The 16,278-nt window shown below is 35.6% G+C and overlaps 1 protein-coding gene across 3 annotated transcripts in view; it reads left to right on the forward strand.

Moving 5' to 3' along the window:
• The window catches only part of LOC129009441 (putative solute carrier organic anion transporter family member 1B7), a 113,561-nt gene that overhangs the window by 80,767 nt on the left and 16,516 nt on the right, over positions 1 to 16,278 (forward strand). For 2 of the 3 annotated variants that reach the window (XM_054442350.1, XM_054442351.1), the window contains one exon: positions 8,230 to 8,294. The exons of the other annotated variant lie outside the window; for it this stretch is intronic. In XM_054442350.1, the coding sequence (XP_054298325.1) occupies positions 8,230 to 8,294 (65 nt within the window). The remainder of the gene's footprint in view (positions 1 to 8,229; positions 8,295 to 16,278) is intronic. 3 annotated transcript variants of the gene reach the window in all.

The raw sequence follows: 16,278 nt of genomic DNA on the forward strand, positions 1-16,278 counted from the left end.
GTCTGTGTCCTCTGTTGATTATTTCTTTTACTTAGCAGAAGTTTTTAAGTTTAATTAAGTTCCATTGGTGTATATTTGTTGTTGCTGTTGTATTTCCTTTTGAGGACGTAATCATAAATCCTTTGCCTAGACCAATGTCCAGGAGAGTTTTTCCTAGGTTTTCCCCTAAGAGTTTTTATAGTTTCAGGCCCTACATTTAAGTCTTTAACCAATTTTGAGTTAATTTTTATATATGGTGAGAGATAGAGATTCAATTTTATGTCTGCATATATGACTCTCCAATTTTCCCAGCACCGTTTATTGAATAGGGTGTCCTTTCCTCAGTGTATATATTTTTTTTGCCTTTGTCAAAGATCAGTATGTTGTAGGTATGTGGTTTTATCTCTAGCTTCTGTAGTCTGTTCCATTAATCTATGCATTTATTTTTATACTATTACTATTTATATTGGCTTATAGACTTGAAGTATAATATAAAGTCAGGTAAGGTAATAACTTTAGCTTATTTTTTGCTTAGGATGAATTTGCTCTTCAGGATCTTTTTTGGTTCCATATGAATTTTAGGATTTTTTTTTCTAATTCTATAAAAAATGATATTGATAATTTAATGGAAATTGCATTGAATATAGGTTGCTTTGGGCAGGATGGTCATTTTACATAATATTAGTTATTTCAATTTATGAGTGTGGAAAGTTTTTCCATTCGATTTTGTCATATATGACTTTTTTCATCAGTTCTTTTTGTAGAGATTTTTTACCTCTTAGGTTAAATGTATTCCTATGTATTTTATTTTTTATCTATTATATATATCAGTAAAAAAAATCTTGTTATAGACAACTATATTATCTATCAGTTATCTATCAGATAGATAACTGTATTGGGATTCATTTGTTGATTTGGTTCTCAGCTATATCATTATTGGTGTATGGAAATTATACTCGTTTTTGAACATTGGTTTTATATCCTGAAACTTTACCGAAGTAGTTTGTCAAGTCTAGGAGACTTTCAGAGGAGTCTTTAGGATTTTCTAGGTATAAGATTATATCATAAATAAACAGAAATAATTTGAACACTTGTTTTCCAATTTGGATACCTTTTATTCCTTTTTTTCATCTGATTGCTCTAGATAGAACTTCCAATACTATGTTGAACAGGAGTGGTGAAAGTAGGCATCCTCACTTTGTTCCCATTCTTAGAAGTAATGCTTACAATTTTCCCTCCCTCAGTATGTTGTTGGCTGTGCTTTGCATTTTATGGCTTTCATTATTTTGAGGTATATTTCTTCTATGCCTAGTTTAGTAATGGTTTTTATCATAAAAGAATGCTCGATTTTATGAAGTGCTTTTTTTTGTATCAGTTGATTTTATATGCTTTTTGGTTTTAATTATGTTAATTTGATGAATCACATATATTGATTTGCATATGTTGAACCATCTTTGCATTTCAGGAATAAAGACCACTTCATTCTTGTGATGAACCTTTTGATGTGCTACCAAATTTAATTTTCTACTGTTTTGTTGAGGATATTTTTATCTATGTTGATCAGGAATATTGATCTGTAGTTTTTTTTTTTATTTATTGTTTACTTGCCTAGTTTTGGTGTCAGGGTGATGCTGACTTCATAGAATGAGTTAGGGAAGATTCCTTCCTTCCTGATTTTTTGGAACAGTTTTAGTAGAATTGGTATCATTTCTCCTTGTTTCTTTGGTAGAATTTGGCTGTGATGCCAACTATTCTTGCAGTTTTTATTGTTGTTAGGAGATTTCTTTTTTATTACTGATTCAATTTCATTACTCATTATTTGTTCCGTATTTCTATTTTTTCTTGGTTCAAATTCGGGAGGTTGTCTGTTTCCAGGAATTTATCAATTTTCTCTAGGTTTTCTAGTTTGTGTATGTAGAGATGTACATAGTAGTCTCTAATGATCTTTTGTATTTCTGTGGTAATAGTTTTAATGTCACCTTTATCATTTCTGATTGTGCTTATATGAATCTTCTTCCTTTTAATGGTTAATCTACTAGCAGTCTAGCAATCTTGTTTATATTTTCAGATAACCAACTTTTTTTTTTTCCACTGATCCTTTGTAAACTTTTTTGCCCACATTTCATTTAATTTTGTTCTTTGTTATTACTTTATTCTGCCAGTTTAGGGTATGGGTTCTTCTTGATTTTCTAGTTCCATAATGCATAATATTAGATAGCCATTTAATGCTACAAACTTCCCTCTTAGCACTGATTTGCTGCATCTCAGAGGTTTTGACATGCTGTCTTTGTTTTCATTCATTTTGATTTTTAAAAATAATTCTGCCTTGACTTCATCATTGACCCAATAATTGTTCAGGAACAAGTTATTTAATTACCGTGTATTTGTATAGTGTCGAGAATTCCTCTATGTACTAATTTCTATTTTTATTTCACTGTGTTCTGAAAAGGTACTTGATGTAACTTTGATTTTTAAAAAAAGTATTCACTCTTGCCTGTGGCATGGCATATGGTCAATTTTTTAGCATGTTTCATGTGCAGCTGTGAAGAATCTATATTCTGTGGTAGTAATATAAGATGTTCTGCAAATATTTGTTAGGTTCATTCGGTCTAGTGTTCAATTTACCAGCTTTCTTTGCTGATTTTTAGCCTCCATGATTTCCTGTTGCTGTCAGTGGGTTATTTATGGACCCTACTAATGTTGTATTGGCATTTCTCTCTTTTCTTCAGTCGAGTAGTATTTATTTTATGAATCTGAGTGCTACAATGTTTGAATTGTTATATCTTCTTGTTGAATTGAACCTTTATAAAATATAATAACCTTTTTCATTTTTTGACCATTTTTGATTGGAAATTTGTTTGATCTAACACAAGTATAGCTATAGTTGGTTTATGTTATCATGGGATATCTTTTTGCACCCCTTTACTTTGACTCTGAAAGTGTCTATACCGGTTAGTTTAGTTAGGTGGGTTTCTTGTATGTAGCATAAAGTTGGATCTTTTTTTTTTAAACATTCTGTCAGCCTATATTTTTTTAAGTGGAGGATTTAGTCTGTTTACATTTAAGGTCAGTATTGATTTTTGAGGTTTTGTTTCCATAATATTGTTAATTAGTTCTTAATTGCTTTGGGGCATCAATTAGGTAATTTCTTTATAAGATCTGTGTGTTTTATGCTTTTGTGTGTTCCATAATGATTAGTATTGCTCTTTCATTTCTGTGTTTAGAACACCTTTAAGTATTTCTTGTAGTGCCAGTCTGTGACAAATATGTTTAGTGTTTGCTTATTATCTAGGAAATACCTTATTTCTCTTTGAATTACGAATCTTAGTTGAGGGGGATAAAAAAATTCTTGTCTGGCCTTATTTTGTAAGAAGACTCAAAATAGGACCCCAGTTTCTTTTGGCTTGTTAAGGTTCCTGCTTACAAGGTTCCTGCAAACTCTGGTATGAGTTTGATGAGATTTCTTTTGTAGATGATTAGACACTTCTCCCTTGCCTCTTTTATGTTGACTTTGGATAGTCTGAGGACTATATGTTTTTCTTAGGTTATTCTTGAAATACATATCCCAGGAATCATCTGAGATTTTTATATCTGGATGTCTAGGTCTGCAGCAAGACCAGGGAAGTTTTCCTGAGTTATTTATTCAAACAAGTTACCCACACTTTTTACTTTCTGTTCTTCTCCCCCTGGAATACCTATAATTCATAGGTTTGGATGCTTTACATGATAACCTTTACATGATAACAAAGTGCTTGAAGGCTTTGTTAAGTTTCACAATTTATTTTTCTATATTTGTCTTACTGGGTTTAATTAAAAGACCTGTTTTCCAGCTCTTAAATCATTTATGCTGCTTGTTCAGCCTGTTGTTAAAGCTTTCAAAACCATTTTGCAATTCCATCAAAATATTTTTCATTTTCAAAAGTCGGTCTGTTTTTCTCAATAAAATCTATATTTTCTTTTATATGCTACATCATTTTTCTGGTGTATTTGTGATGGCTTTCAACTTTGGATCTCAACCTTTACATAATCCTGTATTTCTTAAAGGCTTTATTTCTTGGAGGCTTCTTTAGAATTCTTTAGAATCAATATTTTGGATTTTTTTTTTTTTTTGAGTTGGAGTCTCACTCTGTCACCAGGCTGGAGTGCAGTGGCACAATCTCGGCTCACTGCAACCTCCACCTCCTGGCTTCAAGCAATTCTCCTACCTCAGCCTCCTGAGTAGCTGGGACTACAGGTGTGTGCTCTTCATTGACTATATAAAAGATTTTATTTTTTTTAGAATTCACTGCTGGAGGTTAGTGTGGTCCTTTGGAGATGTTGTGAAACTCTTTCTTCTTTATACTTCCAAAATTGTTTATCTGGTTCTTCCTCATTTAGATAAGCTATCTCTCCTTATTTTGAATTTATTTTGTTTTAACAGGATTTTTCTCCCTTTGAAAATGTGACTGTAATGTGTGCTGCATAGAATCTGAAAGTCTATATTGAAGAGGATCAAGAAAAAATGCTAGAAAGGAAAGTGTAACAGTCAGTATGGAAAGTTCTTTTCAGGTGAAGTGTTATAAGAAGAAGCAGAGAAAAGATGTGGTAGTTAGCATGATTGTGTCATCAAGAGTTCTGTTTGTGTTCAATGCTAGAAATCATACCATGCTTGCATACTAATGAAAATTAGCAGTACAGATGAAGGAAACTGATAATGCAGGAGAGAGGGAAAGTAATTACAGAGGAAGGTGAAAAGAGATGTTAACAAGGACACAGAGTTTTTCTCTGTAGAAGGGAAAATTGTCTATATGAGTAAAAAGCCGGTAAATGTCTACCTGTAGTGATGAAGAGTATTAAACTTTTTTTTATCTAATTCTACTTTCTCTGTTATAAAAAAGCAATGTAATCAGATGGGAAGGAAGATAAAGAAAAGAAAGAGTGTTCATATCAGAAAATGTTACCTAGTAATCTTGAAGATTGGAGAAATATACTGACTGGCAAAATGGACTAGTAAAATATTGGACAATTGCACTGGAGGTCCCCTGAATATTTTGGCTTGTGAATTTAAAGTGAGCCCAACCAGCATGGTTGAATTATTTCCTCCATCCATGCAGCACACTGTACATAGATGTAGAGAAGGCAGAGGTTTAGATAAAAGCATTTTTGCTTGTCCAATACCATAAAGGATGAGATAGACAAAATGTTCAAGATATATGCAAAGGATTGATTATAACAAAAGATCATGATGAGAGAGGACATGAAGAGGTGAAACTAGAGATGGCCTGTGAAGAGGTCAGAGGAGTCATAAGCCTAAAGAGCTAGGGCTGGGGTATAGTCCAGCAGATGTATGAAAGGGAGTAATTTTAAAATTTTAGAGGTGGTTACGAGGAGTGGGATGCTCAAAATGGAGAATTTTAAAAGTGGGTACTGATGAACTGATTGTGGGTGAAAGAAATATGACTTTCCAGAGAAAAGGCCAAGAAACTGGAAGGGCAGAGCATTGGGAGTATAATCTATATGAATATTAAAATAACTAGGAAAAGGGGCAGAAATCATTTTGATGAAAATGACAGAGACCCTAGAGTGAAAATGGTCAAGAAATGATGAGAGTTGTGCTGTGCCAGTCTACAGCTAACTTCAACAAGGAAGGTAGAGGATAGTATTTTAGGGTGGTGCACCTCTTACTGGGATCTAGAGGTCTTTCAGAGGAGAGACTCAGGTATGGAAGTGGTAAAAACAAAAGATCAATAAGGACTTCCACATTTCAGGCCCATTGATATGGAGGCGGTGGAAGGAAAACTTGATAGAGTTGCAAGGAAAGAGTGTTAATGGGAGTTAGATTTCATTTAGAACAAGAAAGTAAAGGAGCTAAAAAGAATGTAGGAAGTTGGCCAGGCACGGTGGCTCACACCTATAATTCTAACACTTTGGGAAGCCGAAGCAGGCAGATCACTTGAGGTCAGGAGTTCAAAACCAGCCTGGCCAACATGGTGAAGCCCCATCTCTACTAAAAATACAAAAAAATTAGCTAGTTGTGGTGGTGGGCACCTGTAACCCCAACTACTGGGGAGGCTGAGGCAGGAGAATTGCTTGAACCCAGGAGGTGGAGGTTGCAGTGAGCTGAGGTCACAGCACTGCACTCCAACCTGGGCCACAGAGCGAGACTCCATCTGAAAAAAAAAAAAAGTAAACATTTTGCTGGTAAGAAACAAGAGTTTCCATGGGCAAAATAACAGGGTTTGAGTGATGGGAAAAGAGGAGAGTGAGTTGGATTAAAGAATGTGTATTAAACCATGTGGAATGAGAGTCTTGGTACCAGAGAAGATCTAAAAATCTTGGCATTCTGCTGGTGACAACAGTGTGAGGCATGATGTAAGCTGATAAAAACAAAACATCAATCTACAGTGAAAAATATCTTTCACGATAACAGTGTGTGAGTGTGTACACGCAAGCGAGCATGAGCAAGGAGCAGTGTGAGTGTGCATGCATGGAAATGTAGGAGTGAGTGTGTATGATTGTTATTGTATATGTATGTTACTATATCACGCACATCCATCATTTCCACTGAATTGAAGATTTCAGGCCCACTCTTGGGAAAATATTCACCCTATCTGCAAGTCCCCCAGTTCTCCTGCATGCTAACCCTTTCCCTGGGAAAATACAAGTTGATAACAAATGTCAGTTTGCCTTGTGCGTATAGTATACAAACTGCAACTTTTGAAAATGAATTACAGTGAAAAATGCCTGTCAGGCAATTGTCAGAGAACTCAACCAGGGGTGAAGTGCAATCTCTCCCTTCCCCAAATCTCCTTTGAGAAATCTGATATTTGAGAGTAACATCTCCATAGAAAAGCTAACCTACCCTTCCTGGTGATTTTCTCCTGACCATCTCTTTATGAAATAAATTTCCTCCTTATATAGCAGGCATGGATTCATTGTCCTCAGTGTGGTGTTGTGCCCTCAACTGGGCTAACAAAGTATTGCTGTACTTGGTGAAAGGCGAGCCAAAACACACTTTCCATTTATTGTCTCTCCTAATATATAACTATCTTATGTTTAACTTTTAATATATTATGTTTAATTTAACTTTTGCCTTTTAAAAGTTTACAAATTCTGTTGAATTCTTTTCAGAATCTCAATAAATGGTAGCTGTTCTGTAAAGTATAGAGGTGATTATGTGTAAATTAAGTTGAAGTTTAGAGTGCTAGCTCATTTTATTGGATTCTTATAACATGAGATAAGCATTATTATCCTCACTTAACCAACAAGGAAACTAAGGCTAAGAGAAATTAAGTGATATACTTATCCAAGTCACTTAGATGAGAAGAAGCATAATTTGTCTGTTTACTCCCAGGAACATTAACTAGCATAGTATCTCTTACTAGGTGCTCAGTGAATGTTTGTTGATTGATGACAGCTACATAGCTCTCTGAAAGAATAACCATCCAAGAGTTCAAGATAAAAACACCTTTTTCATCAATTAATATACTCTTTCAGTAAAACTGGGTTTTTTGAGCTGCAGTCACCCTCCTTTATCCCAATCCACCCCCTCCACTAATGCAAAATAATTTTATTTCACTTGATATATACTAAGTTATCACAGGGCTGGTAGTGTAATCAGTTTATTGAACACATAAAAATGAAATTGGGGAAATGCAAGAGTGAGTTAGTTTCTAAGTGAGGATAGAAGTATAGTCTTTACCTTTAATATGACAGTTAAATACACAAGACACTAGAATACAGAAAAGTTTTTGACCCTTCTGGTTGTGTTATATAATTTATGAATCATATTAGTAAACTACTCTGTTAACACTGATGACAGAAATAAGATGGCAAAAAGAGAACTGCTAAGAATTACTTTTGGATAAAGGTATATAATATTTTCATATGAGCTACCTTAACTAAATAGTCCACACAAAATCATTTTCTTCATAAACATAACAAGTCTGTTCATCACCTTTTTATTGGATTTTCATAAGGATCAAATATGAAATATTTGTTAAACTGTCCTGAAATCATAAAGCATAGAATAAATAAGATAGAATAAATAGAATAAAGCATAGAATAAATAAGAAATAAAAATAATTATTATTACCACCCAGGTGTTTGCCTTTTAAAACAATTGAAAATATAACTATATTTAATGTAGGCCATTCACTTAAGGGTTCTCATTTGATCATGAAGAAAAACGATACTGATAAATGTTTTGATATTAGCTCAGTTTGATATTTTAATGATGTGTATTGTTTCTTTGCTTTAATCATATTACAGGATTGTTCAACCTGAATTGAAAGCACTTGCAATCGGCTTCCATTCAATGATTATGCGATCGCTAGGTATGATAAATATACAGATTAGAAATTTAACATGTAAATATTCATGTTAAGGCTTAAAGACAATGTAATTAATTTTCAACTATGAGAATGTATAAAAAAGGAATAAGTAAGAATCATTTCCATTGTTGTGATAAATGAAAATAATAAGAGGAAAATTGAGTGGCCTAGCAGAGAATTTGATTGTTAATTCTCATTAAAGCCAATCTGTTAAGAGCAAGGAATCATTGTATTTATATTATACTTTTTCTAACAGAAAGATAGGTAGTATTTGAAATTTTCCTTCTTTCAGAAAAATAAGAATATTTCTTCCAGGTGTAGGCAGAGTGGAGAGTCTTCCTTCTAAATGGAGGCATTATTTAGGACAGGCCTCAATTAGCTTAGGAGTCCTAGGAATCTGGTCAGGCTGAAGTTGTATAAAACAACAGGAGATAACATTAACTGTGCCACTTCCCACTACCTGGTCCTGTAAGGCTGAGCAGCTAAACAGTAGCAGAAGTTAATGCAAAAAGGAATGAGAATTCAGACTCTAGAATTGGGCATCTTAGATTAAGAGCATGCTCTGAATAAAAGAAAGATCAGAAAATTGTGGTTTATTATTGGTGAAGAGTAAGATTATAGACTCCAGAGGCTAAAGGCCTTTTTAAATTGTTTTTAAATTTATTTTTTGTTATTTCAGTAGGTTGTTGGAAAATAGGCGATGTTTGCTTACATGAATAAATTCTCAGTAGTGATTTCTGAGATTTTGGTGCACCCATCAACCAAAGTGTGCACCGTACCCAATGTGTAGTCGTTTATCACTTACCCACATCCCACCCTTTCCCCTGAGTCCCCTAAGTCTATTGTATCATTCTTATGCCTTTGCATCCTCATAACATATCTCCCAATTATGAGTGTGAACATGTGATGTTTGGTTTTCCATTCCTGAGTTACTTCTCTTAGCATAGTAGTGTCCAATTCCATCCAGGTTGCTGTGAATACCATTATTTCATTCATTTTTATGGCTGGGTAGTGTTCCATGATATATACAGACCACATTTCCTTTAGCCACTCATTGATTGATGGGCATTTGGGCTGGCTCCATATTTTTGCAATTGCAAATTGTGCTACTATAAACATGCATGTGCAAGTATCTTTTTCATATAATTACTTCTTTTTCTCTGGCTATATACCTAGTATGGGATTGCTGGATCAAATGGTAGATCTACTTTTATTTCTTTAAGAAATCTCCACACTGTTTTCCATAGTGGTTGTACTAGTGTGCCTTCCCTCAAACAGTGTAAAGGTGTTCCCTTTTCACCATATCCACATCAACATTTATTATTTTTTAATTTTTTGATTATGGCCATTCTTGGAGGAGTGAGGTGGTATCGCATTGTGGTTTTGATTTGCATTTCCCTAATAATTAGTGATGCTGAGCATTTTTTCAAATGCTCGTTGGCCATTTATGTATCTTCTTTTGAGAATTGTCTATGCATGTCCTTAGCCCACTTTTTGATGAGATTGTTTGGTTTTTGTCTTGCTGATTTGTTTGAGTTGTTTGTAGGTTCAGAATATTAGTCCTTTGTCAGATGTATAGATTGTGAAGATTTTCTGCTATTCTGTGGATTGGCTATTAACTCTGCTAATTATTTCTTTTGCTGTGCAAAAGCTTTTAAGTTTAATTAAGTCCCATCTATTTATCTTTGTTTTTGTTGTATTTGTTTTCGGGTTCTTGGTCATGAAGTCTTTGCCGAAGCCAATGTCTAGAATGGTTTTTCTGATGTTATCTTCCAGAACTTTTATGATTTCAGGTCTTGTATTTAAGTCTTTGATTCATCTTGAGTTGATTTTCATATAAGGTGAGAGATGAGGATCCAGTTTCATTCTTCTACATGGGACTTGCCAATTATCCCAGCACAATTTGTTGATTAGGGTATTCTTTCTCCACTTTATATTTTTGTTTGCTTTGTCAAAGATCAGTTGGCTGTTAGTATTTGGCTTTATATCTGGGTTCTCTATTTTGTTCTATTGCTCTATGTGCCTATTTTTATACCAGTACCATGCTGTTTTAGTGACTATGGCCTTACAGTATAGTTTGAAGTCAGGTAATGTGATGCCTCCAGATATTTTCATTTTGCTTAGTGTTGCTTTGGCTATGCAGGCTCTTATGTGGTTCCATGTGAATTTTAAGATTACTTTTTCTAGTTCTATGAAGAATGATGGTGGTATTTTGACAGGAATTGCATTGAATTTGTAGGTTGCTTGTGGCAGTATGGTCATTTTCACAATATTGATTCTACCCATCCATGAGCATGGGATGTGTTTCAATTTGTTTTTGTCATCTATGATTTCTTTCAGCAGTGTTTTGTAGTTTTTCTTTTAAAGGTCTTTCACCTCCTTTGTTAGGTATATTCCTAAGAATCATTTTATATTTTTGCAGCTATTGTGAAAGGGGTTGAGTTCTTGATTTGATTCTCCACTTAGTCACTGTTGGTGTATAGCAGAGCTACTGATTTGTATACATTGATTTTTGTATCCTGAAACTTTGCTGAATTCATTCACCAGCTCTAGGAGCTTTTTGGATGAGTCCTTAGGGCTTTCTATGTTTACAATCATATCATCACCAGTGACAGTTTGGCTTCCTTTTTACCAATTTGGATGCCCTTGATTTTTTTCTCTTGTCTGATTGCTCTGGCTAGGACTTCCAGTACTACGTTTAATGGAAGTGGTGAAAGTAGGCATCCTTATCTTGTTTCAGTTTCCAGGGGGAATGCTTTCAACTTTTCCTCATTCAATAAAATGTTAGCTGTGGGTTTGCCATAGGTGGCTTTTGTTACCTTAAGGCGTGTCTCTTCTATGTCAATTTTACTGAGAGTTTTAATCATAAAATGATGCCCGATTTTGTCAAATGCTTTTTCTGCATCTATTGAGATGATCATGTGATTTTTGTTTTTAATTCTGTTTTTGTGGTGTATCATGATGTATTGACTGGTGGATGTTAAATCATCCCTACATCCCTGATATGAACCCCACTTGATCATGGTGTATTATCTTTTTGATCTTCTGTTAGATTGAGTTAGCTAGTATTTTGTTGAGGGTTTTTGCTTCTATGTTCATCAGGGATATCGGTCTGTAGTTTTCTTTTTGTTATGTCCTTTCTTGGTTTGGGTATTAGGGAGATACTGGCTCTATAGAAAATTTAGGAGGAATACCTTCCTTCTCTATCCTGTGGAATAGTGTCAATAGGATTGGTAACAATTCTTCTTTGAATTCCTCATAGAATCCAGCTGTGAATCTGTCTGCTTCTGGACTTTTTGTTGTTGTTGTTGGCAGTTTTTAGATTACCATTTCAATCTCACTGGTTTTTATTGGTCTGTTCAGAGTTTCTATTTATTCCTGGTTGTTTATATCCAGGAATTTATCCATCACCTTTAGATTTTCTAGTTTATGCACTTAAAGCTGTTCATAGTAGCCTTGAATAATCTTTTGTATTTCTGTGGTATCAGTAGTAATATCTCCCATTTAGCTTCTAATTGAGCTTATTTTGATCTTCTGTCTTCTTTTCTTGGTTAAGCTTGCTAATGGTCTATCAATTTCATTTATCATTTCAAAGAACCAGATTTTTGTTTCATTTATATTTTATATTTTTTTGTTGTTGTTGTTTCAATTTCACTTAGTTCTGCCCTGATCTTTGTTATTTCTTTTCTTCAGTTGGCTTTGGGTTTGGATTGTTCTTATTTCTCTAGTTCCATAAGATGTGATCTTATGTTGTCTATTTGTGCTCTTTCAGACTTTTTGATGTAGGCATTTAAAGCTATGAACTTTCCTCTTAGCACCACTTTTGCTGTATCCCAGAAATTCTGATAAGTTTTTTCACATTTTTGTTCCATTCAAAACTTTTTTAAATTTCCATTTTGATTTCATTGTTGACCCAACAATCATTCAGGAGATGGTTATATAATTTCCATGTATTTGCATGGTTTTTGGTGTTCCTTTTCCTGTTGATTTCCAATTTTCTTTCACTGTGGTCTGAGAGAGTACTTGATATAATTTCCACTTTCTTAAATTCACTGAAACATGTTTTGTGGCCTACCATATGGTCTATCTTGGAAAATGTTCCATGTGCTGATGAATAGAATGTATATTCTGCAGTCATTGGGTAGAATGTTCAGTAAGTATCTGTTAAGCTCATTTATTCTAGGGTATAGTTTAAGTCTATTGTTTCTTTGCTGACTTTCTCTCTTGATGACCTGTCTAGCACTGTGAGTGGAGTATTAAAGTCCCCCACTATTATTGAGTTGCTGTCTATCTCATTTCTTAGGTCTAGTAGTAATTTTTTATATAAATTTGGGAGCTCCAGGGTTAGGTGCATATATATCTAAGATTCTGATATGTTCCTATAGGACTAGTTCTTTTATCATTATATAATGTGCCCCTTTGTCTTTTTAAACTGCCCTTGCTTTAAAGTCTGTTTTGTCTAATATAAGAATAGCTACTTTTGCTCACTTCTAGTGTCCATTTATGTGGAATACCTATTTCCACTCCTTTAAGTTTATGTGAATCCTTATGTGTTAGGTGAGTCTCTCCTGAAGACAGCAGAAACTTGGTTGGTGAATTCTTATCCATTCTGCCATTCTATATATTTTAAGTGGGGCATTTAGGTCAGTTGCATTCAACATTAGTATTGAGATATTAGGTACTATTCTATTCATCGTGCTAGTTGCCAGAATACCTTGGGTTTTGTGTGTGTGTGTGTGTGTGTGTGTGTGTGTGTTATTGTTATACAGGTCCTGTGAGATTTATGCTTTAAGGAAGTTCCATTTTGGTGTCTTTTGAGGATTTATTTCAAGATTTAAAGCTCTTTTAGCAGTTCTTTTAGTGCTGGCTTGGTAGTGGCAAATTCTCTCAGCATTTGTGTGTCTGGAAAATACTGTATCTTTCCTTCATTTATGAAGCTTAGTTTTGCTGGAGACAAAATTCTTGCCTGATAACTTTCTTCTTTAAGGAGGCTAAAAATAAGAACTCAATCCCTCCTGGCTTGCACAGTTTCTGCTGAGAAATCTGCTGGGATTCTGATAGGTTTTCCTTTATAGGTTACCTGATGCTGATGTTTTTGCCTCACAGATCCTAAGATTCTTTCCTTCATCTTGACTTTAAATAACTTGATGAATACATGCCTAGGTGATAATCTTTTTGTGATGAATTTCCCAGGTGTTCTTTGAGCTTCTTGTATTTGGATGTCTGGATCTGTAGCAAGGCTGGGAAAGTTTTCCTTGATTATTCCCTTAAATATGCTTTCCAGATTTTTAGATTGCTCTTCTTCCTTGGGAACACCAATTATTCTTAGGTTTGGATGCTTAACCTAGTCTCAAACTTCCTGGAGGCTTTGTTTATTTTTAAAAATTCTTTTTTCTTTCTCTTTGATGAATTGATTTGGTTTGAAAGCCTTGTCTTCCAGCTCTGAAGGTCTTTCTTCTGCTTGTTTGATTCTATTGCTGAGACTTTCCAGTGCATTTTGCATTTCTCTAAGTGTGTCCTTGACTTCCAGAAGTTGTGATTGTTTTTGATTTATCTTATCTATTTCACTGAGAAATTTTCCTTTCATATCTTGTATCCTGTTTTTTATTTCCTTAAGTTGGACTTCACCTTTCTCTGGCGCCTCATTGACTAGCTTAATAATGGACCTCCCGAATTATTTTCCTGGCAATTCAGAGGTTTTGTCTGGTTTAGATCCATTGCTAGTGAACTGGTGTGACTCTTGAGGGTGTTAAATAACTTTGTTTTGTTATATTATCAGAATTGTTTTTATTGTTCCTGCTCATTTTGTAGATTATGACAGAGAGAAGATCTGGGGCTCAAGGGCTGCTGTTCAGATTTTTTTGTCCCATAGGGTGCTCCTTTGATGTGGCATGCTCCCCATTCCCCTAGGGGTGGGGCTTCCTGATAGTTGAACTGCAGTGGTTGTTTTTACTCTTTTGGGTCTAGCCACCCAGTGGAGCTACTGGGCTCTGGATTGGTACTAGGGAGTGTCTGCAAAGAGTCCCTGTGATGTGATCCATCTTCAGGTCTTTCAGCCATAGATACCAGCATTTACTTGGCAGAGGTAGCAGGAGAGTGAAGTGGACTGTGTGAGGGTCCTTGGTTGTATTTTTGTTTAGTTCACTGGTTTTGTGTTGGTTGGCCTCCAGCCAGGCGGTGGTGCTTTCAAGAGTACATCAGCTGCGGTACTATAGAGAGGAAGCAAACTTGCCCTAGGGTCACCTGGTTAAGTATTCAGGTTTCTCAGTTGGTGGGCAGGGCCATAGAGCTCCTAAGAGATTATGTTCTTGTCATGGGCAACCAGAGCAGGTAGAGAAAGATCATCAGGTGGGGGCAGAGATAGGCATGTCTGAGCTCAGACTCTCGTTGGGTAGGGCTTCCTGTGGCTGCTGTGGGGGATGAGGGTGTGGTTCCCAGGCCAATGAAGTTATGTTCCCAAGGGAATTATGGCTGCCTCTGCTGAGTCACACAGGTTTCAAAAGAAGTGGTGGGGGGCCAGGTGAGTGGCAGGGGGGCGTGGGAGGACCAGCAGTAACAGGCCTTACCCTGCTCCTATCTAGCATGCAGTCCTACAGGCTGATCTCACTGCCACTGTGACCCCCAACAGCACTGAGTCTATTACCAGGTATTTGGTGACGAAGGCTAAAAACTTGCCCCTAACCACCAGCCTCCCTGCTGAGAAAGGAAGCTGACTCAGTTTTTTGGCATCTCAGGGAGCCTGCAGCTGGTGATACAGTTTCTTCAAAGGGTTTGTGGATTCTCTCAGCTTTCCCACTATGTTGCTGTGGTAGTTCTTGGAGAAAAAGTTCACAATGTGAGTCTCCACATGCTGCTCTGTTTGTCCAAGTGAGAGCTGCAAGCTAGTCCTGCCTCCTATCTGCCACCTTTTAGAGGCCTATATTTTAAATATTCAAAGTTGATTAGAAAAGATTTAGAAAATTACCCTTTCTCCCTTGTTGCCATTTGCCTTTTTTACTGCACAGATGCCTGTTGTTAAACAATGTCTAGCCTAACCCCTGTGAGTGCTCCTTCATAAGAACTGTAAATCTTATATGCTTATTCCTGGGAGGTAGCAAGAGGGCGTCATTCATCTAGGGATTGGTGCAAAGGACTGATTATGGCCCATAGGTAACCACTGATGGCAGAAGGAAAAGGAAGTGGGAGGGGTCAGTTTCCGGGACCCTTGCAAGCAAAGAAAAAGGTATGGCCAAATTACAATGGAGTTGTCATGAAGTGTATTTGGTGAGAAGGTCACAGATCCTGAAAGGTAAAAACAAGTGCAAAGGGAATAGGAGAGAGAAGATGGAGATGCTGCAGGGTTACATCAGTTCTCTTCCCAGTATTCCCTTTCTGTGTCCCTAATCTTCCAGCCTCTATAATGTTGGCAGTTCTCTACCTTCAGATTCAATGAAGATACCTCACTCCTGGAACTTGAACACAGAGGCTGAAAATAGTTCTGGGTAGTTAGTATTTCTTTTGATGGGTTGAAATGAGACTATGAAAATAGAAATTATTTTAGCAACATAAAATAGAAAAAAAAAAATCTGGCCATCCTAATAGTGAACATCCAATTTCGATGTGTCCACCATATGCCACAATGAAGCTCAAATGCCTCTATGGGAAAAATCCACACTTAGTACCAAACTTCCAATTCACAAACAATCGTCTTAAATATGATATGTGTGTAAATTGTGGAAGGCCTATTATAATATATAGTGTATTAAATTGAAAAAGTTATTTAGAAAATAGGTCATCAGAGGTTTTTAATTCCAGTAATTAAGTGTTAGTTAACACATTTACTTCATAAAGTTTGTTTAAACCAGTGGCATAATGTGAAGAAAATAAATTGTTGGCATCTATTTTTTATTTTTCAAAGGTGCTCCTGGGTTTTTGAAATCTGAGAATTTCTCACCCATTTTGTCAGCATTAGATTGCTTCAGATACATTGGCCTCAGAAACCATTCCC

This window comes from Pongo pygmaeus, chromosome 10, assembly GCF_028885625.2.
Source record: "Pongo pygmaeus isolate AG05252 chromosome 10, NHGRI_mPonPyg2-v2.0_pri, whole genome shotgun sequence".
Lineage (NCBI taxonomy): Eukaryota > Metazoa > Chordata > Mammalia > Primates > Hominidae > Pongo > Pongo pygmaeus.